Genomic DNA, 26,417 nt, shown 5'->3' with positions numbered 1-26,417 from the left:
ATCTTGTTTCTCTCCCAACAATTCCTCTCTTCTCCCACTCATGGCTAGCAGCGTTGGCTGCTCTCAGCAGGGTGTCCCATTTAGTAAGTGCTGCAGGAGTTGGTGGAGTGGCAGCTCTACTTGCGGGGCTGCCGAGGAAGAGGCGATGATGAAAAGAGAGGAAGATACTGTGCCAGGAGTGGGATAGGGAATAGGCAATCGGCCGGCGTGGATAGAGGGAAGTGGGGCAGAGAATGATGCATCGTGTCAGGGAAGAAAGGGGGGAAAGGCGAGAATGGTCGGAAGGAGTGAAAGAGATCGGGCTGTCACAACATTGGCTGATCAAAGGCCTTCATGTCCCCTTTAAATATAAACTCCAGAATTCAGAAATTAGACACACAGATCAACGGTGGCACATTCAAGTCATGATTTACTGTATGCCAAAGTCGGCTTTCAATTTCCTTTGATATATTTTTGAGTAATACAAATTCCAACATGTTTGATCAAATCTTTATCGGATTGCAACAGGAGGAGAAAAGACCAGGCATGGAAGTTATATCCTTATTTGTTATTCATGCATAAGCTCCAGCTCCTCTTGCCTCATTCATATTATACTTCAAATGATTTGGCAATCAAGCCTCGGGGGGTGTGCTGGAGAGGAGGGGAGTACAGACAGGAGAAATATTGCCCTGCATTTCAGCTGTTCAGTAATTATTTCTCAGGCAGTAGCGGGGACGCCCAGGGGCTGATTAAAGAGACGTAGTTTTGGGGGTCCTCTGAAAGCCTAGATAGATAGATAGATAGATAGATAGATAGATAGATAGATAGAGATAGATAGATAGATAGATATTGATCCCAATAAAATGGGAAATCACAGTGTTACAGCAGCAAAACCAGTCACACAGCACATAATATAAATATAAATGAAATACTAGGATGCACTATACATACATACAATATACATGAAATAATAATGGGATAAAATACAATAACAAATATTTGAATATATACAAGTTGGGGATATAAAAATGTGCAACAGCTTAACTAGTATTGATAAATATGTAGGTTAACCTGTTGTGCAGGTTGCCCTTAGTGGAGTATCAGAGTCATATCTAGCAGTCTAGTCTCAGTGTTAAAGAGTGTGATTGCCTGTGGTGTCAGAAGAAGCTGCTCCTCTGTTGGCCCATGGATTTCTATCTCCACAGCATACTTTCATAGTTAATGTTGGATTCCTTGATGCTATTTGATGCTATTCTTGTGTCTAGAAACTTAAAGTTGTTGTTTTTGCCACTTGGATAGCAGTGTTGATCTGTTGGCCACTATGTCAGTCTCAACATTTATTGTGTACGAGCCGTTTTCAACCATTTCTTTTGTTTAATAATTTATTATACTAACGTTTGCCCTATTCTTCTTAACTCGTGCCCTCTTCGGTTCAAAAGGCGTTAAATAGGAAGGTGACGGGGGTGGAGGCGTGGATGACTGGAGGCACACCGCTTTCTGACCCCGCTACTCAAACTGTGGCATGAACTGCTGCTAAATATCCAGTCTGCCTCATAATTTATTCAGCAGATAAAGGATCTGTACTATTTCATGTGTTGTCATAAAGGACCATCTCTTTTTTTCAACTTTACTCTCTTGGATATTTTTGGGTTTATTTGAACAAACAAGAGTCATAAATTCCCCCCAGTCAACACCAAGGTGACAGGGAACTAACACAAGACAAAATAGTCACTGGATGGGTGGACTGTTGATCAGGGTTACCCCCAGTCGCAAATATCTGCAGAATGTCTCAGAATGAAGGTCTGCAGATGCTGGAGCTTTTATTAGCAGTAGCCTGTAGAGTTTTTCAGAAGTAGTACTGTGGGTTAGAAATGTTATCATGGGTCCTCATTTGGTTTTATCATGTGGGCAGCACAATAAACCTCCCTGCTAAAGGTTTCTTGCTTTTTTACTGACATGTGGTGGTAAAACTACAGGTTTCCACAAAATAAAGCTCCTAAAACAGCTTCTTGATGGGTAGTTATGGAACCCACAGCAGTTCTAGGCAAGCCCCGCCCTTCAGTAGCATTTGAGCGCTACGATTAGCCAGGCGTCACTGCTCTGTATGATCCTTATTGTTAGACAGTCAGTTAATGAAAAACTTTTATTGTAATTTGGAAGAATTGACCCTTTAATGCTTTCCTCTGCCTAATGTTTTTATAATCCAATCTTGCCATATATGCATAAAATACTTGAAAGAGATCTGCTCTGCCCTCAGGCATGCATACACAACATGTATGTAGAGGTAAGCACAGCTGGTGTCATCTGAAGAGATTATATATAAAGATATTCGATCTGACAGGGTTTATCAATGATGTATCAGTTATGAAGACACTTTACAATCTGTCTTGCTGGTTTTGTTTTTCACCTCATGAAACGTTATGCCCCTGGTCGCGGCGGGAGTGATCCATAACATCTCTAGATATTCCTCTAGCTAGTTTAGTGCCCTAATTGTAAATTTTTTATTCTTCCCTCACCTTCCACTCATTTTGACTGATTGATAAATCCATACTTATAAGGACAGGGACAATATGCTTTTCCTTTCAATTTATTCGCGACACATGGGCGCTGTCTGGATTTGTATTGTGATTTTCATTTGTTGTGATGGTAGGAGTATTGCTGTTTGATAGTATGACGTCATAGCTTCCAGGTCTATTGGGAGTATTGGGATTTTCTGTTCCAAGACAAAAGTTACATATTATTCTACAAAAGTTGAGTAATACTTCAAGAGGCAATATGTATCGTGAGAATTTTTTTTAAACTGATAGTTTTCTAAGAAGAATGCACATCACATATATATATATGTATTTCATTTGTAAAGAAGAACCTAACATGGGTTTTCTGCTTTGTTTAGCATGAAACAGATACGATGTAGCATCCAGTCGAAGGCCTTGACCAATCCTCTAATGAACCACATACCAATTGCTGGATTAATACATACGTGATTGAATTTAAGCATCATATTAAGAAGAGAACTGAGGACACATAGACACAAAGAGAAGAATGCTGGATGTTAAGTGAACAGAAAAATAAAATGATGCTGGAAAGATAAAGGATCCATGTAATTAGAAAGGGATGTAGAGCGGGGGGTGGGGGGGATATGTGAGGGTGCTGTACAGTATGAAGGATTAGTCTGGATTAAAGCTCTGCTCTCTAACACTGTTCCCTCATTTGCCACAAAGGACTGAACACAACATGTTTTGAGGCACAGAAATGAGACTATTTTTATCTTTTTGGCAACCTGGGGAAAAGTCGCCTGTGCTTTTATCTTTTCAAACTAGCACAAATGTCTTCAGTGAAAAGGCGCTCTCACTGCCAGCATGCATCAGCCAGGCCTTTAAATAAAGAGGAGATGCCAAGCAGGTTTAGTGTATTTGTGGTACACTGTGGTAGTTTCATAATTTTCCTCATCTTGCTCCTGTCGCGGCGGGGCTTCGCTGCCGGCTGTCGTGCTGATTTTGTACCGGTCAGCCTGAGGAGTTAAAGGGACTTGACAAGCAAAAATCCAATATGCAGCTTTGCTTATTAGCAACATTACATGTTTTTTTAAGTGGAACCTTGGGAAATAGTCTACATGAATACAAATAGAATGTAGAAATACAATATCTATAAATAAATTATGTAACATGACGTCAATTGAGTGCAAACAGCATGCTTATGCGTGCTGATGAGTCAGAGCAGCTTACTCTGCAACTAACAGATTGATTTGAATGGAAGGGCCATGATCACAGCAGGGGGGGTGGGGGGGGGGGGGGGGACAGACATGCAAATGTTTTGCATCCACTTCAACTCTGTTGAACTTTGACAGCTGATGACTAAAGCCTCCTCGACAGTGCCGACGTCTGAGGGAACAGAGAGAGTGTTACGACTGTCCACTCTGCACTCTGTGTGTATGACGTGCCGCAGTATGAATTGTTTCATTAAAGAAGCAGGAAGACGGCTGCAGACAAAGCTAGCAAGCTGACAGACAGGTTGGACAGCAATAAGGACTGACCATAGGGGGGGGGCGACATAAGATCTTTTATCACGGCGTATTGTATTTTATATCAACAGTATATATCACAATACAGTATCTGTTCTGGCAGTTCAATTAATACATGGTTTATTGCAGGAGTCTTCAGTGTTTTATAGGCCAACTACTACTGTGTAGTGTAAATTGTAATCCCCACACTGGGAATGAATAAACAGTATAATTATTATTATAAAAGATAAGGAGCAGGACCACATGGGGACCCCCCTACTACATATACTGTATGAAAAAGAGCATATTAAACTGGGCCTACAATAATGTGTAGGGCATTCTAAAGCCTTGACACATAACCTTTTAATGGTTCATACAATACTAAGCTGTTAAGATAACAATTGTTGGCATATTCAAATATGTATAAGTCTGGTTTTAATGTTACAATGTAGCACAGTGAATCCTAGTGTTTCAGTGGATGGCTTTAGCTAAGGCCAGTAAGCCTATTACCAATGTTGTGTAAATTTAAAATAAATATATATATATGCATATATATATATATATATATATATATATATATATACATATATATATATAATGTGGCTGGTTTCATTCTAGCGTCCACAGCATCAGAACTATGTGCAATGTTGACGTCCGTTTATTAATATGAGAATTGGATTATGATGATAAAACAGGTTACAAAGTAATTGCTGGCTCTGGAAAATTAAATAAAGCCATGTTAATTAAACCCCAGCTTCATGTTATTTTCTTCACAGAGCAGCTATACACTCGTCCATAAACGGCTAAACAAACTATTCATTAATAAACAATTAACTGCAAGTCTGCTTTACCGAATCAGAACACCTGAACCCGGTTCACGAAGTTCCGGCCACTTTTGACTTCAACAAGTTTAAATCCAGCTTTATCCAATGTTCTGCTTTCCTTTCTGGAAATGCATACAAATTAGCAAATATTTAGCAAAATGAGGCATTGTTTTCCTATTGCAGCATCATTTCAGAAAACTTGTTACACAAAATATATTTGTCTTAATGTCAGTAATCAACTGGGAAGTTTTCTGATGATAACACCATAGTGGCAGTAGCTCAGTTTGAGGGAGTTGGGTTGGGAACTGCAGGGTTGCTGGTTCAAGGCCCCATGCAGACCAAAGTGACGCAATCCCAGTCTACATCCTGGGCACTGCCATAGTGCTCTTGAGCAAGGCACTGTCACCTTCAACCGCTCAGGGCACCAGCCGCCCATCCACTCTGACATCTTTCCATCGGTGCATGTGTGTATTTCCGGCCTGAGTAAAAATTGTAATTTCCCCAATGAGGGATCAATAAAAAGAATACATACATATATGTATATGCTGATGGCACAGTAGATATGACACATAACTTTGGTGTGGGAGATCTATTTGTGTTTAATTCCCACTGTGATGCATCAACCAATGTGTCCCTGAGCACTTAACCCTTAACTTAACCTCTGATACACTTAACTCCTAGTGGCTCCAGAGGCGTGCGACCTCTGATAGAATGTAAATAGCAATTGTAAGTCGCTTTGGACAAAAAGCGTCAGCTAGATGACATGTAATATTAATAATAATAATAATATCACTTAATTTTGTCCTTTTCCACCTGTCTCCCCTTAACAGCAATTGACTGGTGAATCAAGGTGTCTTTATTGTCATTACATTTTAAATCAATCATTTAAAAAATAATTTTAATTTACGATAGATTCATATTTGGTGGCACTTTTGATAAGGGTACGCATCTGTGGTTTTGCGCCGTTTAAAGCAAACAATGGAAAAAAATCCACTCATGTTTGCAGCTCATCCTGTTAAAACAAAATCCTGATTACAGTGACTCGAGAGTGGAAACACTGGAACAAACACTGAATAAAACATGGTTTTGCCTGAAGTAAATATTGTCCTCAATTGTCTTCTCAGAGTACGCCAGAGTGCTACATTTTAAAGTCGATATTTCAAAAAAGGAGAGCATGCCCCCAGACCCCCCCGCACCCCCCTAGAGAGATTGAGTGTCTGTCACCTGTTCACTTCTTAAGAGTTTGCAGGTATGAAACGTGAAAATCATTGGAATATCCCCTTTCATTAGCCATTTAACAGCTTAGTCTTTTTCAGAATAAGAGCAAAAAAATTGAATATTATGTGCATTTAAACGTGAATGAAGCACAATCAGTCCATGCCCACACACTCCCATGAATAGATCTAATCAAGCAAATGAAGTGGAGACACCTGTGTGGGTGTAGGGGTGGAATCATTGTTTTGGGAAAAAATATGACTCTGTGGCTCAAATTGTTTTTTTAAGATTATTTTTGGGGCATTTACAGCCTTTATTTTGATAGGACAACAGAAGGCGTGCAAGTGGAGCGAAGTGACATGCAGCAAAGAGCCACAGGTCAGAGTTGAACCTGGGCCCGCTGCGTGGAGGAGCTACCCTCCAGATAGGGGCGCCTGCCCTACCGACTGAGCTAACCGGGCACCCTGACGTTTCTACCCTGTAAATACCCCAGGGTTTTCCCCAGTGTATTTCAAGCCTGTTGGCAGACCAAGCCTAAGTCTAAGTTTTTATGATACATCCGGCTGTGAGACACACACAGACACACACACACGTTCATTTTCATTTTTTTTCATTTTTGTTTTACCTCTTCTTCTTTTTTAAACTGTACTCTTACATTCCTGTGGATAAATATGGATACTACTTTTGTAAGTAATACAACCAGATCTCATAAATATGTCCAGCATACAATTTGAAAAATCTAATTATACTGTATTTCTACTGTAGTTTGCTTACATCTGTTTTTTCACAGTGATCGTTACAGCACGTGTAATGGGATTGTGACAACAGACAGATCTGACTGGAAGCCTGCTGCGTCTGAAATGGAGAGGCGGAATCAGCAGAAATCATAATATATCTTGGCATATTTGTATACGCTGAATGTTTCGCCGAGCCCTGTTGTCACCCTCACCTAACAATCACAGTGGCAGATGACATATTGCTGTAAATACAGAAATGATCCCGAAGCAAATGGGCCCTTACGTGACCTGTTCCAGGGACGACAGAAGAGACGACGCTCGCCTTCAGCTGAGGGACTTTGTACTGGCTGACGTGAGCGTTCTGATGTGTAATGCTGACTGAGGAGAGGAGGACGTTCTTCTGTGTCTGCTCAGTATTGCCTCACACAACCCCGGCTTCCACAACCAGCTTTAAGGTCCCCAGCCTCAGACACACAGCATGCTACTGTCGCATCAAGTTCTGCTCGGGACACTTCTACTGTCGCTATGACTCATCTGCTTAACATCACATGTCACACTGCAGTCAAAAGTCATGGGTTTTTTGAATACTCTTTAGTTTATGTTGTGCAGGATTCGTCAAATAATTAGCAAGTGAAATGAAAGAATAAGCGGAAGGAGCGAATCCTGGTGCCAGTGTGTTCTGGTGGGAGAAAATCAGATTAAGGGTTTGGGTTGACGTGTCTGGCTGTTTGACACTGCTGGATAATCTGCTACACATTTAGAGAGAATTTTAAATGGCTATTTTTATTCTCAATTCTTACCATTTCGGTGGTGGTGATTGTCCTTTTGGGGCTGGCTAAAATGTCTTTGCGGGGCGCCAAAAAGTCCTTTATGCAGGCGAAAAACCCGGCTAGCTGGAGCGCACACGCATCCAGACTCAGCTTGCCAATTATATACAATGTGCATTGTAGCGTAAGGAGCTTTGCAGTGCATTTAAGTGGAGTCGGCGGTAATGTTGTTGTTCTTTATTCCGAGTATGACTAACTTGCACTGCTCATGTAGCTGTAGCTGTACATGAGCTCTACTGTAATCCTATTAGAAGGATTCTTTTTCTCTCAATTCTTTGAACTCTCTTCAAAGCAAATGTGTTCATGTGTTTGTTTTTTCCTGCATTGCAGGTGATGCTGCCTTTTCATCCTGCAGCATTACACAGAGCTTACAACCTTGTGGTAGTCATTAGAGCAGTAACAATTCCACGTTTTGCTGTACAATTAATTGTCTCAGAAATAATTGCGATAAACATATATAATATAATTGTCTCTTTCAGTCAAATTTAAAAATATGTATCACTTTAACGAACAAATTAAAGTTGTGAATAAATCCCAGGATACATGTTTTGGTTGTATCACTGTCAGGTGATCCCGATGATGATGATGTAATAACACAGGTGCACAGCCTATGAAGTAGGCCTTTCTTTCATCCATACGCTGAGCTGGTAATACTGGGGGGAAAAAGGGTGTGTTCACTCAAGTATGCATGCATATTCCCAAATCCCATTTGACCACGTCTGAGCATGCGACCCGGTCTGTGATGACCTTTTACACTGCAAAACCAGACGACAACACATTCAAGATCTATGGATGTAGTTGCCTTCATTGTCAGTTTATGTCTGTGTGGCTGCTTTCTGGCTGCGATTCACAAGCATGCATAGAGAGCTATTTGTATGATAATGTAAAACAGACTCTGTGGACTGGCTGCTTTTCTGCGATGCCATGCAGGAGACAGCTGACATAAGCACTTACTGAATCCTGCCAATGGTTCAGTTGAAATGGGAGTGAACGCAGAGGGATAGAAAGGGGAGAGAATGGTGAATATAACGGCGCTGGTGCTTTGCCATGCAAATGTCAGCTTCACGGGCCCCCGTCTGCTTGCTTTCAGGCTTTTCAGCATTTTGAAAGAGACTACAATCGCATACACGACGCCAGTCTCTTGTGCTTGTTTCAGCGCTGAGAGTCGACCACGGTGACCAGATTAATGAAGTCTCCATTCCACCCACTCCCACTCCCACACAGTCTTTAGAACGAGGCTTCCAACACATTGTGGGTGATGTGACATGATATAACACTCTCCTCAATTCGTATCTCTTTGTCGAGGCGCCTTTGAATAATGGGAATGTACATAGGAACACTCAGGGCCCCGAAAGCCTGTCTGGAGACATTACCGACAAAATGTTTCATCCAGAGATAAAACACTAATGCATGGTGAGGGCTGGCTGAGCGTGTGCCATCTGCACCAAATATAAGGCGTTCATTAGTTGTACATTTGTTGGAGCTGGTGGGAGCAGAGTGGAGTAAAAATATATTCCGCTCCGAATCAGAATATGACAGTTTATGGCTGTAACAAGTCCATATTTTGGGATTTTAAAGGATAAATTGTCTCACTGCATGGTCTCTCTTAGATTAATCATGATTCTATGAACCAATCTGATTCCAATGCATTACAAAAATATGAACAAAAAGGCTATACTGTATTATATTCTTTTTTAACAGCTGTGTACTACTAACCCTGTATGGATGTGATATGATTACCATATCCTTGTTGTATGGCCTGGCTCAGGTTAAACACTTTGTAAAACATAAACAAATACATACAGAGTATAAATGTCATAGCTGAAAAAGAACATAACTTAATAATGCTAATAATAATGCTCGGGGAGAGAGAGGATGACAGTTGGCTTGAGTTCAGTAGAGCAGACGGCTCTGCTGAGTCGTGGAATTATGACTTTATGACATTTCATAACCAGCTGAAGGAGTGGCGGTGTGCCGTGTACATAGCGGTTGTGCGTCTGCCCTCTTTCTGATACCATGGGGGCAAAAATGTCATTGTGGAGGACCGGGTCCAGACCTGAGGACGTTTATCGGCCAAAATTGACTTTTAGTCATAGCGACCCCCTGTGGCAAGCCACACCCACTTAATCAGGCCACGCCCCCTTCATAACATCTGAACAGTTTGAGGGCTTGAGTCTTGTGTGAGGTGTCACTGAACTCAGCAGAGAGTTCCGTTTTCATTGGTCATGGTTTGGTCCTCCGCCAAACCATGACCAATGACGTGGAGTCTTGTGTGAGGTGTCATTGAACTCAGCAGGGAGTTCCCTTTTCATTGGTGACGATTTTCAATGTCTGAGTGCCGAGCAAATGGGCGTCCTACAGTAACCCCCATGCACAAGGAGGTGCGAGGGCCCGTCCAACGCTGCTTGTCGCTTTAATTAGGGCCCGCTCGACATAGAAGAAACACTGCCCTGTATAGGGATGTGATATGATATGCCTGCTATCATTGTTAAAGTCATATAACTTTCTCTAATTATCCATTTGACAGTCAGTCATGTTGGAAAAAGAACACAAATAAACTACTATGATGTTGATTTTTTGGGGGGCTTACATTATGTGATATTGGATCGGTGCATAAACCTGAGTTCTTTCTGATACCGGCGTTGGTATCAGAACATCTCTAGTCTAGTTGCTGCAGGTTGATGGAGAGGACAAGACGTGCAGACACGTCGGCTGGGTCTGTGGAACCTTGAATAGATCAAATCCAATGTTCTTTAAGAAGACAGACAGACAGACAGTAACAGGCAGACACAGTGCAAGAGTGCCGACCCATAGCTGGCGCTGACCCCTGACCTGTGTTTTGGAGAGGAACGTTGCAGGGATCTCGAACATATCACATCAGCTGTATGTCGTGCTTACCCACAATCCTGTTAGAGTGTGTGAGACTTTTAAATCTACCAGTGGGAGAGAGAGAAGGTCTTTAATACCAAGACAACAGCAAGCAGCCGGGGCTTTCAGCTCTAATACTCTCCATCGCCTCATTAGCAGAAGACAGAGGGTGTGTGTGTGCGTGTGTGTGTGTGTGTGTGTGTGTGTGTGTGTGTGTGTGCGCGTATGTTGATGCTGTCACTCGGCTGCCATTATGTTTAAAGTAACCCACACAGTGGCAGTCAGTGTCAAAGCCATTATTAATATTTTTCCTCTAAAATGAGGCCCATTTTCTTTTTTGAAGAAGACGCGTATGGACTCTGATTGTCTGCGGGCATTGAGGTCCCCTTTTTGGGGACATGAAAGCGGACATGATGATTTCTATTACCGGACATTATCAGGCGCTTAGCCGAGAGATTAGCACTGGCAATTCTCTTTCTTTCTTTTTTTTTTTTGGTGTAAAGGTCTTTTTTTGAAATTCAGAGCTTATGAGAGAGAGAGAGGGAGAGAGAGAGAGTGTGAGGTGAAAGAGCGGAATGGATTCATTAGCCTGGAACGGATCCTCTGGTCAATAGCCACATTTTGAAAAACATCTTTTATTATTCACGCTGTGTTGCCAAATGAAATTCAGTCAGTGACTTCTCAGCATCTTTTCAGAAACTAGTGGCTTTACCAAACCTTCAGGGAACACCGGGGGCTCGGATTGTTCAGCGGGCGAGACCCTCTGTGGTTTGAGAGACGATCCAGTCTCTGTTAAGTTGGGTTTCGACGGCCTGGACGGCCACTCGGGGGACGGCAGTATTCGGACTGAACAACGTCGCTAAGACGTAAACACAGAATGAGTGTGCAGTCAATGAGCTGTCAGCTGCCCCCCACTACTTATTAATTCTGCTTCTATTCCCAGCTCTTCTCATTTGCCTCCTTCAAGAGATGTTCCACTGTGACCCCCCGAGGACTGGAGTCAGTGCCACTGCGTGTTTTAATCACGTTCTTCCTTAATCCAATATTGACTAGGAGAGTCCAAGTGGAGCAGACCCTGAAAGAGAGAGGGAGGCAGAGATTACCCCCGCACAATCGCCCAGGGATTTGCAGCTACATATAAGCCTGCATACATGCTTGGACATGCTTGCCACGTAGTCTAGCGGACCACAATAAAATGTAATGACATGGACTGTCGAGGAGGCCCGAGCTTCCTGCTGTGATTGAAATGGAGACACAAAGCTGCGGGAAATTGGAAGAAAAGCCGGTGCTCAGGACTCATTCTGCCGCATGCAGCACGGGTTGTTTCACCCGTTCCTGCTTTGTAAACTGCCACCCTTATGGCTGCATTAAGCCAATATCACCAACTCCTTTTTAAATAACAACCATTGAACAATTAGTCCATTCCTACATGGTTGCTTTCCCCACAAGACGCCCAACTGTTTTAATTCAGGATGAATTCACAGCGTCGCTATCTACAAAAAGCAGATTATCCCCAGGACAGATTGGAGGAGCTTGTGGATCTTTTACCTTTTTAGGTAATTGCAATTACTGCGGTTGTTTTTTTTCTTCTCCTACCTGTCTTTAGTCTCCACAGGGGCTGAGTAAGTGACGCAGAACTCTTGAGGATAAAAGTCCATTCGCCACGGGTCGCAAAGTGTCTATCAGTCGGGGGCTGGGTTTCCAAAAGGAGTCCGGGGTCTGCCAGTAATTAACACAAACGGCTGGCACTCGTTCTCTGGCTCTCTGCCGAACTCAGATAAGGACAAGTTGCTAATGTAGCAACTAGTACACAGAATGTAGCCTGACTGCTGTGCCCTTGCATTGTTTTTTTGTGAGTGCAGTCGGTTTGTGCTATTGAGCTGTTCTTCTGTCAGCATGTTGCACACATCAGCAACAAAAACACACAAAGCAACTGTTGTGTGAATGTTCAGAAGAGGGCACAAAACGATGATGTGTGCTGAATAGTGTCTGTGGGCATCCAGCCATTTTACACATGCTAAGAGCTCTATCTATCTAGCCCTCCTTCACTTTCCCTAAGTGGCGATGTCACTTGTCAGGCCGTCATTGTAATTAAGAATTTGTTCTTCATGACTTTCCTGTAAAAATAAAGGTGAAATAAAATAAAAAGGAAAGCAGAGCGTAATGGCCTCCAGGTTCAGTGTGTTTTTTGCTGAAGCCCCCTGTGTTGGCACCCCGCTGCACCGCCACATTATTGACGTTGCCCCCCACCACCCCCCATCTGTCGCTAGCAATGACGACGCAGTGATTATAGACGATTCACTCCAGTCAATCGGCACTCTGCAGGTTTGCACGTCACCTTTTGGTATTGCCTCAAAGTCTTGTGTTTTCTCCTTAACTTCTCCAGGACATGAACACCTGTTTCCTGGTGAAAGTCTGGTGTTTTCTCCTTAACTTCTCCAGGACATGAACATCTGTTTCCTGGAGAAAGTCTTTTGTTTTCTCCTTAACTTCTCCAGGACATGAACACCTGTTTCCTGGTGAAAGTCTTGTGTTTTCTCCTTAACTTCTCCAGGACATGAACACCTGTTTCCTGGAGAAAGTCTTGTGTTTTCTCCTTAACTTCTCCAGGACATGAACACCTGTTTCCTGGAGAAAGTCTTTTGTTTTCTCCTTAACTTCTCCAGGACATGAACACCTGTTTCCTGGTGAAAGTCTTGTGTTTTCTCCTTAAGTTCTCCAGGACATGAACACCTGTTTCCTGGTGAAAGTCTTGTGTTTTCTCCTTAACTTCTCCAGGACATGAACACCTGTATTCCTGGAGAAAGTCAATGCAATATAAATAGCCAGCCAAAAGTGGTCATGGTGCGGTAAATAAGATAAATAGGTTTGAAATTATGTTGATAACTGAAACTTGTTTTTTTTAATACAAATTACTGAGAAAAGTTACCGATGGGTGCCAGAACCAAATTTCAGGTAGCAGGACAACATGTGGCAACACATCCAGTCCTGATACCCCATGATATCTCTGCTTATAAAGCACCTGAGTCCGAAGGAAAAAAACACCTCCTCTAGTACTCCACATCCTTCTCCATCACTCCCCCCCCCCCCCCCCCAATACGTTGTATTTGCTAATCCGCCCCGGAGAGCGAAGGCTTCTGCCAGCCGCCAGCTTGTATATCCCACACCATTAACAACATGACAGGAGGAGTTAGCTTGACTGGCATGTTTATTGTTCTGTTGACTGGGCCGTGCTAATGAGGCCTGGGTGCTGTGCTGGGCCAGCAGGATTACCCCAGCATCACAGGACAAGCTCAAACAACACCCACTGTCACTGACCATTTCCCTGAGAGCACACACTTGACACATGAACACACTGCTGCGGCCTTCAGGTGGTAACTACACCCCCCCCTCCTAAGCTCAGGAGCTGCAAATGCAATTCCTTGATGCCTTTAGCCGGAAAAAAATCCAAAGTGATACAAGGTAATGATGGACTGGCATTGATGTCCGAGGTCAAGCAGCGCTACTCTGCACTGTAAATAGAAAATGAAGAGAAAATCAGCATAATTGATGCTTTAACCCATGTTTAGTCCACCCGGGTCAATACTTTTTTATTTTTAAGAATATTTTTTGGTCATTAGTTGAAGACATGAAAGGGGGACAACATGCAGCAAAGGGCTGTTGGGTGGAGTCGAACCCACAGCTGCTGTATGGAGGAGTAAACCTCTATGGGCGAGCACTCTACCAGTTGAGCTTCCCAGCCGATCCAATACATTTTTGGGATGTTTGTGTTGCTATCGTTGAAGTTTTATTTTTAATTTGTTTACATGTTATTTAGCCCAATGGTTAAGCAACAAGGTTCTGGGTTTGAATCAAGGTCGTTCCGGGGCAATTGTTTGAGGATTTGTGATCCATTTGGGTGGAAACCAGAAAACAACAGACTCTGTAGTCCTCAAAATAACACAGATATCCTGGCCTTCTCCCCTCCCTCTGTCCCACCCGGTTTAGTGCATTCACTCAACACCACTCCATCCATGTGCCTCTTGTAAGACATCCATGTACGCCTGTAACAGCAGCCTGCTGATTTACGGTTCGTCCTGCTAATCAGCAGCAGCGCCAGTGTTAGCCTCGTTAGCGCTAATGCTACACCTGATAAAACGGAGCTGCTGATGAACTCTGGTAATGGGACTACTGTGGACCAGGTGACAACAGGTTTTGCTGCGACCTGATAGTGCCTCCCCTGCAGCACCAACTGTTGGCTGACTGTTGTCTTCTTTCGGTTTCCAGATCCTTCTGAGAAGCTAATGGTCTTTACTGTTCATGAATTAGATCACCGACTGAATAGCCTCTGAAGAATTGAGTATCAAAAAATGCCTCGTCATTGAATACCCACTTTAGGGGTAAATCGCATCAGCGTCAGTGAGCCAATCAGCACGCAGGATGTTTCTACCAAGATCTAATCTTCTGTCTGTGATTGGCTGTCTAACGTTACACGTCGTAGAGACACGCAGGAAAAACTCTTACTTCAAATTTGTATCAAAAAAGTTATTGTTTAGGACCCGGTGTCAAAGTATCAAACATTGTAAACGACACCCAGCTCTGTGGATGTACAGAGTAGGATTGCACCAAATGAAACAGTGGGACGTAGACACAGTGCACCAGGTAGCCTGCTTTACAGGAAGGGATTTGAGACACAGCCAGTGTCTCCCACTCCTGCAGCTGCAGCTGTCCCAGGTCCTGATCTCTCTGCAGTGCTCGTCTCTGTAAACAGCTCCGCTTTCAGCAGAATGTTGTTTCCCAGCCGCTGACTCTTAAACAGTAATAACACAGGCATTGCTTGGGTTTCTATGCATATATATATAATATATATATATATATATATATATATATATATATATATTACTTTGCATTTTCTAAATTGATAAAAACAATCTTTTTTGTATTTTTGAAAACATTCTTAGTTTACAGCATTTTTACACACCTGCCTAAGACTTTTACACAGTACTGGATCTGCAACGATTGGGACGGTGTGTAAGGGAACTATCTACTCAATTTTTTTAATTTTATTTATACAGCTACAAATCACAACAACAGTTATCTCCCAGCGCTTTCAATGAAAGAGCAGGTCTAGACCGGACTCTGGGATGTTATTTACAGACCCCCCAACGGTTCCCAATCATCTGTGTCCTGTCGGCTTCTTCCTACGGTGGCCACGAGAGCTCAACACACTGCAAAAAAAGAAAAACATGCAAATAGACACGACACAAGCAAATGACGAAACATCTTCCCCAATTTGACATGTATCCAGGGTGCAGTTTGTGAAAAAAGCCCCCCCCCTTTCCAATACCACCATCCATATAGAGCCCTCAGCCAACCATCCCAAAACACTTCAATTCTAACTTCCGTATTCAATGGAAATAATCTCAAATTGAAATAGCACAACGTGGTGTCAACATAAAGTCCAGGGGGCACATTTTATCCCCACCGAGTGTAAAAACCGTTCAGTAGAGGCAGAGATATGTAGACCAGAAAGGAAGAAAATGCCACGCATTCCCCCCCTGGAAAATCACACCCTGCACGTAGCACACAACACAGTTTCCAGAGGACACTAAGACTAATTTGCTGTGCGTTGAGCTCTCGGGGCCACCATATGTTTCACTTGTTTAGTAGTTAGTACAGTGCGGGTGCTCCTGACAACTCTGGGACTTAGAGATTGAGTCGACTTAGTTTCTCTTGTCTGCTTTCTCTTCATGTCTGCCTCGGCCCCTGAGTGTTTCTGTGCACTGGTATTACACACATACGCCTTCTAATCTTCTTTCACACAAGCCAGGAACTGCGTGCATTTATATCCTGTACATCTATACTAGCCCCTACGCTCTTCATTTTACAATCTCCCAGTTCCCTTTGGCTCAAAAAACAATGAAAACATTTTCATAAATGTGCTGCACCTGGTCCCCGGAGCTTCTAACACAAAGCATATCTCCTTCTGCTCACAGACGCACCAGAATGTTAAAATGGCCCCCCAGTGAGTAAACAAGATGGAACCTGCAGCGCTGGAGCACTGTCTCAAATTGAGAGCTAGCAGAATATGACAGCTCCTTTAATGCTGCTCTTAGACATTCATTATCATTAAGATGTGGGTTTCCATACCTGCTTAAGCAAGCATTTATCCCCAAGCTGTTAGGTTTCCTTTAGAGCTCTCTCTCTCTCTCTCTCTCTCTCTCTCTCTCTTCTCTCTCACTTCCTCCCTCCCTCTTTCCCATTGCGGGCAAATTTGCAACCCAGCTTTGCGTCAGCAGTTACAAAAGGAAGGCAGTTTTTATATATTTTTTCTTGAGGCTCATCCAAGGAATTGATGTACAGGAAGCATCTGGGTCTTTGGGAGAGGGAGAGAGCAGGAGAGAGAGAAATGCTGTGTGTCTTTGTGTGTATTTGCATGTGTGTGTCTGTGTGTGCATTCCTCCAGTTCCCTCCAGTTTCCCAAAGACTAATACTCTAACTTTTCATCCATATCCAGTTGACAGAATATAGACATTTCATTAAGGCTATCTCTGCGCCTGGTTCTGTTAAATGAAATGCATAGCAGCGAGCAACACTGGTGTGTGTGTGTGTGTGTGTGTGTGTGTGTGTGTGTGTGTGTGTGTGTGTGTGTGTCTCATTAGCTGTCATTTGGGAATAGTTGCCTTTTTACTTTTTGTAGTTGTAGTATAGTCTGTACTATATATTCATTTTCCTGGCTTGGGTGCAGCCTTACCCCCTCTGGGTGTGTCTGCATAAGTCCATATAATGCACTCTGATGCCAGATCTCCATAATGAGAACGTATGTCTCTGCAGGCTTTGGATTTATAACTACATGTCTATCTGTGAGTTACTCTGCGGTGGAAGTAATTAATGTAGGGCTTAATTGTCCGGGTGAGCGTCTCCTCAGACCTTGGATCCCACCTTCACCGCAACCCTGAACTCTAATAAGCCCACAGGGACGACCCGGCGTGCTCCTCAGACCCTGCCGAGGCAGCCGCATAATTATTCTGCAAACATGGCCTCACACGGCCATGCAGAGGACACAGCTCATGCACTGTTAAAAAAAAAGCTTTTTTTTTGTCCGTAATACATGTTATGTCAATATTTTTTGTCCAATGGACTTGAACCATAGCGGTGTTCTGACTGTTATAAGTTGCCAGTTGATATTAGTTGGTAATATATGGTAAAGTCTTAGCATAGTTGTTAGTAAGCCAAAGATTTAATGTGGACATCCCCTGTTCTATACCACTGTAATGGACATTAGTGTCCTCTCATTCACTATTTACCCAAATGCTCTGGTGTGAGGGAGGGTCACTGATGGGAAAACCTAATGGGGGATTTTGCTGTTATTTAGGGTTGTGAATATATGTCTTAACCCATGTAATAAATATGACCCATCGTTTACATACATTTACACATTAATGGATAATTGGATGGGTCCCCAGGCTCCAAAAAGGTCAGGGCCCCCCAAAGCAACAGTCTTTGTTAAAGGGACAGTTACAACTAGGCGTGCATGATTTAGGGAAAAATATGAATCAAGATTTTTTTTTGCTTAGAATTGATTTCACGATTCTCTGCCATGATTTTTTTTCTCAGGAAGTGGAATGTTTATTGCACCCATGAACCATGACAAAACAAAACAAATTGGCAGTACCAAATATAGATTATTATTGGCACATATCCTATAGCGCATTACAGAGCTCCAACACCCATTTTATACAGTCTATGTTTAAAATGAACAGAAGACAGAAGTAGTGTTTGGGATGCAGTCGGCTCGTAAGATTAAATGAGAATTATAGTCAATTGAAAATTAAATTGGAAACAGTGAATTGACAACGCAATTTTATAATGATTAATTGTGCAAGCCTAGTGACAAGCATGGAAAGTCACAGCACTCAGTCCGAAGAAGGGACGTCCCAATCACTTCTTTTAGACTTCGACTTGTCTTTATTAATCCTTTTGGGATGACTCCTGCGAGGAAATTGAAATTCCAGCATCCGTTTTTGTAAGACATACAGTGAAAGACAGTATAGAGTAATAATAATAACAGTAATAATAATAACAGTAATGATAATAATAACAATAATAATAAGGAACATTTGGCTGTAAAAGGACATTAACCATAAATAGTCAAAAGTGTGTTTTACTCTGATGTCATAACACAGAGTATCATACATGGATCAAATTAGAAAGGCAAATTGAACCCGTTTGACAGACAATATCTCTATGTGTGTGTGTGTTTGTATATATATATATATATATATATATATATATATATATATATATATATATATACATACATACATACATACATATTTTTGAGCAAACTAAACCTGCAACACTGGCCTTCCTTTCATGGCTTTCTATAATATTTTGTTTATAATATCATAGCACCTTTCAACAACAATAATAATAATAATACATTTTATTAAAAGGCGCCTTTCTTGGCACTCAAGGACAACAATAGTGCAATTCAAAGACAAATGAATACATTAGGACTACATGCTAAAGAAATGCAATACAAAAAGAGACATGAATATGATTAAGAAAAAAAGGACCTTCAATTTTTATTTTTTTTTCTGGTATCTCACTTATTGTTCCGTATCTCACTTCAGTTTGGCTCACTGTATTAGCCAAAAACATAATAATATACCATGATATACCATTACATATACCCTGGTTGAGGAGTAGTTACCTCTAATGTACTGTGTGCATTATGTGGAGTTGATGAGCGGACACTTGGACCTTTGATGCTGGGACAATTGTGATTATTATTATTACTTATTTTTATTAAGTTGACTGCCCAGCTGCTGTGAATGCTGCCTGTTTGTTCTTTTTTTTGTGCCAAATAAGCCCAACTGATATTCTAATCCTAATTGCAGAGGCCCTTTTGATAAGAATGTGTGATGAAGTTGGCCAATGAAACGGAAGCCTCCCACCCCCGTTTGCCCTTTTCACTTGCATATCACACATCCACTCTGTCCGACATCTGCAAAAGGCCACACCATATATCCCTGTCTACTTTTACAGCTTGCCAATAAGAAATGGAAGTGGCTCTAACGCTCGCGAGCCACCTAAGTGAAATTTAGGAGTATCCGAGCTCCAGGAGGGGGGGTGTGGATTATTGGCAGAGGTGCTTGTGCCGGATGTGAGTGATGTCCCACGCCGCTCTGGTTGCATTCAGGCATCTATCAATGGCTAATAATTACGGGTACATTTACGACAAGGGGCCCGGGTTTAATGGATCGATTCACTCACACACTTTTTCATGAAGGATTTTGCACCAGAAGACCTCTCTCTCTCTCTCCTCTCTCTCTCTCTCTCCTCTCTCTCTCGCTTTAATGTGATGTGCTTATGGCTTGTTCCTATTGGTCTGTTTGGCCAGAAGTGAGGATTTTATGTTCCATGCTACTAAATTCTTTGTGGATCATTACCAATACAATTTATAGCCAATCAAAATTGCATATGAGAGTAATACTCAAGATTCACAGGCTTTATTTTTTTTACATGCTTATACAATCTGTGCAATGAAATGCAAGGTGGACGCCTCTGGAGGCTTTGTGCAATTAAGAATACTTTTTAGAAGAGGAGTAAAAATATGAATTAGAAAAAGGAATACAACGACCAGTATATTTAAATTTAAGTTGTACAGACACATTTCTGTAAAGGAAATTATAATACATTTTCAAAAATGAATTAAATATTATCAATGTTCTGAACATCCCTTCGAACTGTGTGTGGATTGCATTGCGTCAGCACCTCAGGATTTAGGTCCAGACCCGTGAGTTCCCTTAAGAAATGTGGCCTATTCCAATCTTTTAAGATTTTTTTGGGGCCTTTTGCCTTCATCACACCCCCCACCCAGACACAAATCAAGAAAGGATGACACCCATGTTCAGTCAGGTCCACCTAAACCGAGACCATGTCATCACCAAGACTTTGAGGGGTTGACACCAAGACAAGAACCAAGACTTTGAGGGGTTGAGACCAAGACAAGAACCAAGACTTTGACGGGTTGAGACCGAGACAAGACCAAGACTTTGAGGGGTTGAGACCGAGACAAGACCAAGACTTTCAAGGGTTGAGACTGAGACAAGACCAAGACTTTGAGGGGTTGACACCGAGACAAGAACCAAGACTTGAGGGTTAGACCGAGACAGACCAAGACTTGAGGGGTTGACTCGCAGACAAGAAAAAACTTGAGGGTTGACACCAAGACAGACCAGACTTTAGGGGTTGACATTGAGACAGAACCAAGACTTTGAGGAAAGAGACCGAGACAAGACCAAGACTTAGGTGATGAACACGTAGACGAACAAACTTGAGGGAATGAGACCGAGACGAACCAGACTTGAGGGTTGACACCAAACAAAACCAAGACCAACCAGTGCCAGACTTTTTTTTTGAGAATGTTGTGGTCCAAAATGCCCCGAATTTGCGACAGCTTTTGTTTAAATTGCATAAAAGTTGCAATGTCTTTTTGTATTTTATTGAATGAAGTTGCGAGAGACAGTCTCTCTCTCTCATCTCACCAGTCCACTCCAGTTAGACTGCACCCTTCATTCCTCCATCCTCTTAAAATAATGGAACCAGTCTGGACCCAGCTAAACAACAAGCACGCCGCACACACGACGTTTTGGGCTCGTGAGGCGGCCAATGAGTAGTAATGTTACGTTTTAAGTGGAGTGCGAGGGAGAGACGCCGAAATGGACCACATATCATTGCACACAGCTGATCCTGATCCCCCCCCCCCCCCCGTTTAGAGTATTATTTCACCCTTTTATTGATGGACTGTGTTACATTGTGTGAGAGATATGTTAGTGTGAAACTGAACACTACAGTAGGCTATATGCTGGGGGGGCAGGGGGGGGGGGGGTCTTGAACACTACAGTAGGTTAATGCCATTGTTGTTTTCATAAGAAACATTTTGCACAAAGCAGCCGATCCACTTTTTTACTCTTTAAGGAACAAACGGTGATAAACAATTACAAACAACACACTGAGATGGAGAACACGTCCCACGGCAACAAAGATAAAACAAAAGAGAGGAAAGACGGGAGGGAGGGAGACAAAACAACAAACGCAGAAATAGACACACACACACACACCCACACCCACACACACACACACACACACACACACACACACACACACAGAGACACTAGACAGGGTACCAAACACCTGCGCAAATTAGAGGTCCGGCACTGAAAAACAATTATTTATTTATTTATTTAACCTTTATTTATCCAGGTAAACTGTTTGAGAACCAATTCTCATTTACAAACATGACCTGCCCAAGAGGCTACAGAAATTAATAGGCAGGCTATATCATGAAGAGATGTAGATGTATACTATTTTTTTGTGGTAAAGCCTAGATGCTACAGGCAGACAGGCCAAACAAATTAAATCTTTGCACGTGCCATTGTGCCAATCTGAATTAAAATAGGCCTATTTTCCTTTTCCTAGGAAGAGGAAATTAAAATATTATGCAGACACATACATACATTATACAGAACTTGCATTATATTATACATTATACAGAACTGGCTAGGATTACCAGAGACTCCTCCTGCAGCGCACTTCACTGCTCCGCTCGCTCATGAACATCAGGGCTCAAGAGGCCAGTCTGCCAAAGTTCATCAAGCTCCAGTACAGACGGGAGAAATGGAGAAGGATTGCTGGAAGTGACTGGCGACCACACATCTTGTCTCATGCCGACTGGCAGACAAAGCTGCCGCCACGCTGCTGGTATGAGTCAGAGCAACTTTTCTTCCTGATGTGTAAGACAGCATAATGCACAACATTGTACTTGAGGTCAGGTTTAGATCCATATCTCATAAAAGGAACAGTATTTGTTATTTTGCTTTGGTTTGGTGCAAGGCAGCTGTTTTTTTTTCCACTTGTGATTCAATTTTTATTCATAGTGTCAGACCATAACAGACGTTATCTCAGGCCACTTTACAGATTAGGTTTGGACCACGCTCTATAACTTGCAGAGCAAGCATTTGGTTGTGACAGCGCGAGGACAGACACTGGTCCAATCCCACTGTGAGTCCTGAGGACTAAGGACTCCCAGACTTGATTGATGTCAGGTGCTAAGTGAGTGAGTGTGTGAGGCCACATGGGCTCAGATAGGTATAAAGGGTTTTGGGACAGCATTTCACCATATCACATGTTACCATGGCGACGTTTAACAAAGATGTTGCTGACATTTGCCAGTTTGGGAGTTTTCATTTTAAGTTTGTTGCTTTCCACACGGCCGAGGCCCAGGAGACAACAGGTCCGCCCTGCTCCGTGGTCGTGTGGCGTGCTGTTGTTTACCTTTGTAATTTCCGGATTTCCCCTTGGTCTCGGCGGTAAACGCTTTGAACTATGGGTAATTCGCTTTGGTAACGTCTGCATTGCAGCAGACTCACAGAAAGGGCTCGGTGAGTGTGCACTCACACCCTCACGCCCTTAGGAACCTCGACATTGGGACAACCCTGAGCCCTTATGAATTTGGCGAGGACACGCACCAGAGTCCTGAGTCCTGAGTCCAGACTTTGGTATTGGGCCCACGTATCTAAGTCAAAGTGTTGACAGCTCACAAACAGAAGTCCCGCCTTTGGCAGCATTAGCAAGCAAAGCTTTCATTTTAGCACAGTCGCCACTCTCTGGATATAGTGAACCTACGTGTGATCTTTTATCTTTAATCACTCTGGATGGTTATTTAAAGCGATGTGAAACGTGGGGGGGGTGTCTCCTGACTCCACGCTTTTATCTGAACAGTGACGGAGTGTTTTCTCTGTAGAGCGTGCCTATGAGCAATCCGCAAAAAACAAAATCAGTGGCCAGAGTCTTGTAGGACCTGTTGACGAGGAGTAGGAGTCACCACGATACGATATCATCACGTTATTTATTTTCACAATACAATATTGTTGCAATTTTAAAACACATTGTAATTTTCGATATATTGCCTTTTTTCCAACTATAAATTTGTCACAATTTCAACTGGTATCCCCAAAAGGAAACAACTGTGATCTAAAAAGATCAATGTCTCCATTTGTTCATCTCACTTCAATTTTATTGCTGCAAGATGTCAAGCAAACTGACATTATATATTTAATAAAAGTCCATACTTGGCATCTGTGTCCATACAGTATTGCCACGGAAAATATTGTGATGCTGTGCTGTATCGGGGCCCCCCCCCAATGCTTTTGAATTCATGCCGTAGCGTCTGCTCTCCCCGGTTTCATCGCGAGTTTGCATATTTTCAAATTTCAAGTTGGCCGTCTTTTTGTTGGTAAATCTCAGTGGAGGACGATTCCAGCAACTCATCTCTGCGCAATACTGTGTCCCTAAATGGATAATGCTGCTTTAGGCTCTAGCAGATATTGTAGTAAAAAAAATAATAAAACTGTCTCTTGCTGGAGTAGAGTGTGATAAGCATTTGCTTCCAACCCTGGTGAAGGAAATGACTTCTCGGTCCCGGTGTAGTCTTACATGGGAAAATGACTGAGGGGGCTATCACACCCACAGCGCTGACATTCTCTCACTGTGCCATGCTGTCCTCTCAGTCTCAGAGTACACGTGTTAGCTTATTATAAGCTGATTCCACTGCTCTCACGTCTGTAATATGTTCTCTATTCAGAGGGAGGGGTTGGAAATTGCCCATGATGATGTCATCATGACGTCATCCAGGTTAACTCCACCTAGGTTTGGAGACAGATTTGAAATACAGAAAGCCGGCATTTACAAAGTGGAAGCCTGAAGTTTGAAAGAACAAAAAACATGATATAGTTGCATTGTAGGATACATAGTATCTAATGTTTTAGTAGAATAAGTATTTATTTCTTTGCTGCATTGATTCTGTCTCCTGTAAGTGTTATGCGGTGTGCAGGGAATGTGGACCAAAATGCAGGATTTATTACAACATAAAGTCCAAGCCAACACAGGATGCCATAAACAAAGTCCAGGCTCCATATAATCCCTATTTGCTGCTGTGTAGTTACACTTCTCTATGCCCTGTTGACTGACTGACAGGCTAAGGTTGTACACCCAACAGTGTTCTCTATGCCCTGATGACTGACTGACAGGCTGAAGTTTGTTGGCCCAACAGTGGCCCAAAATCTAAAACCATGTCTAGTCTAATATCACAATCTCGATATAATATCAATATACTCCCCAGCCCTAACTAGATTTTTGTGTTGCTCGTTTATGTAATTATGTGCTTAAATGACTTTTGCTTTTTTATCAATATATTTATATAGATGCACTAACAATTGGCATGTGTGCATGCCATATATTTTTGTGTCTATATGTATTGATTTATGTTCTTCAGAGCAAAGGTTAGTCAGTTAATTGATTAGTTGTCAACTATTAAATTAATCTTCAACTATTGATAATCAATCAGATTTGATTGATTTTTATGATCTCTGATGTCAGCATGTTAAATGTGAATATATTCTAGTTTCTTCTCTCCTCTGGGACAGGAAACTGAATATCTTTGAGTTGTGGACTAAACACGACATTTGAGGACGTCATCTTGGGCTTTTTGGGAAACACTGATCCACATTTTCACCGTTTTCTGACATTTTAGAGAACAAAACACTCATCCATTGATCCAGAAACAATGGTTTGAACAATGGTATGACACACTAAGGGTAGGAACATATTCTGCTGACCTTTTTGTTCCAATTCTATTAAAAGTTTCAAAACAATGCATTGAACACATGCAAAAAAATAGCTAATATACACGATACACATCAAGAATAAGATCCTGTCCGCCAATCTTGTACACTTTAGCATTAGAAAAAAGATTTCAAACATTAAAATAACTAGACTTTTTAGGAGCAATCGGCAGGTTCAATCCCAAAGTATTTCCAAAGCCCACATCAGATAAAACCCTGCTAATTACATTTCTCCCACTGTGGGTCTGGCAGCACAAACTCTGCCCGTCGCCCTTGGTGACCTCGGCGGAATGCGTCCCTATCTCGCCGCTGCAGACGCTCGCCCTTTGAACCGCCGCTCTGTCTCTTGTGTTGCAGTGCCGTCGTTCTGGGGCCTGGTGAACTCGGCCTGGAACCTGTGCTCGGTGGGGAAGAGGCAGTCGCCAGTTAACATCGAGACCAGCCACATGATCTTTGACCCCTTCCTCACGCCCATAAAGCTGAACACAGGTGGACGCAAGGTAAGACACACAAATGCAACACACACGCTCGCTATTCTCTGTCAGCTTGATGGATGCTGAGGCTTTGTTGCATCTTTTTAAATGATGCACTACACTGCTCGCACGCGTGCTGCCATTGTTTTGGCGTTGTTTTGGTGGTGTTGTAGTTTGATAGGGTGTGGATCCCTGATTGATGCCTCTGGGCCGCTATCTGTTTTAGCAGACAATGGGAGCTATTTGTCCTGCAAACACAGCTGGAGATAAAATTGAAAACAGTTCACCTATTCAGTGATGCACAATGGTTGTGTTCTGGTTCAAGGAAAAGCCTCGACTTTATCTTAAGGGCTTTACAGATGAAACCCTGCAGCCTACCACGGGATAAGTCAAGCATGTTATTTACCTTTTCCTCCTGTACAGATGACAGTGTGTGTATTCGAATGCTGCTCCATCTTGTGCCATATGACAGCAGCTAATTGGGAAGCCTTCACAGATGGGCTGCTTTCAAAAGTGCACAGTTGCATGGCGAGATTAATGCTATGATTAGTTTATGTTTCCATGCCAGCAGTTTGTACAGGGTTAGCCTTGAGCAACGATCAAGCACATAGGACACATTGCAGTTTACCACCAATGGTACGCTTCTAAGATCAACTAACAGATTCACAAATAGTCCATATTATATCCTTGGACCCCCGTTTTGGACTGATTAGATTTTGGTCCTTGGCTTTTTAATCATTCAGAATTGAATCGCATTCTCAGAGAATATAATATAATTAGTAAGAAAACCTGTGGTAAGAATAGTCACTCATACATTTTCCTGTT

At 42.4% G+C, this 26,417-nt stretch overlaps 1 protein-coding gene across 1 annotated transcript in view; it reads left to right on the top strand.

The window, feature by feature from the left end:
• Positions 1-26,417, top strand: part of LOC116671041 (carbonic anhydrase-related protein 10) — a 214,535-nt gene that overhangs the window by 64,814 nt on the left and 123,304 nt on the right. The window contains exon 4 of the mRNA XM_032501930.1: positions 25,477-25,619. Within this exon, the coding sequence (XP_032357821.1) occupies positions 25,477-25,619 (143 nt within the window). The remainder of the gene's footprint in view (positions 1-25,476; positions 25,620-26,417) is intronic.

Source organism: Etheostoma spectabile, chromosome 21, assembly GCF_008692095.1.
Source record: "Etheostoma spectabile isolate EspeVRDwgs_2016 chromosome 21, UIUC_Espe_1.0, whole genome shotgun sequence".
In the NCBI taxonomy this organism is placed as follows: Eukaryota; Metazoa; Chordata; class Actinopteri; order Perciformes; family Percidae; genus Etheostoma; species Etheostoma spectabile.
The sequence above is the reverse complement of the archived record's forward strand: the minus strand, read 5'-3'. Positions and strand labels throughout refer to the sequence as shown.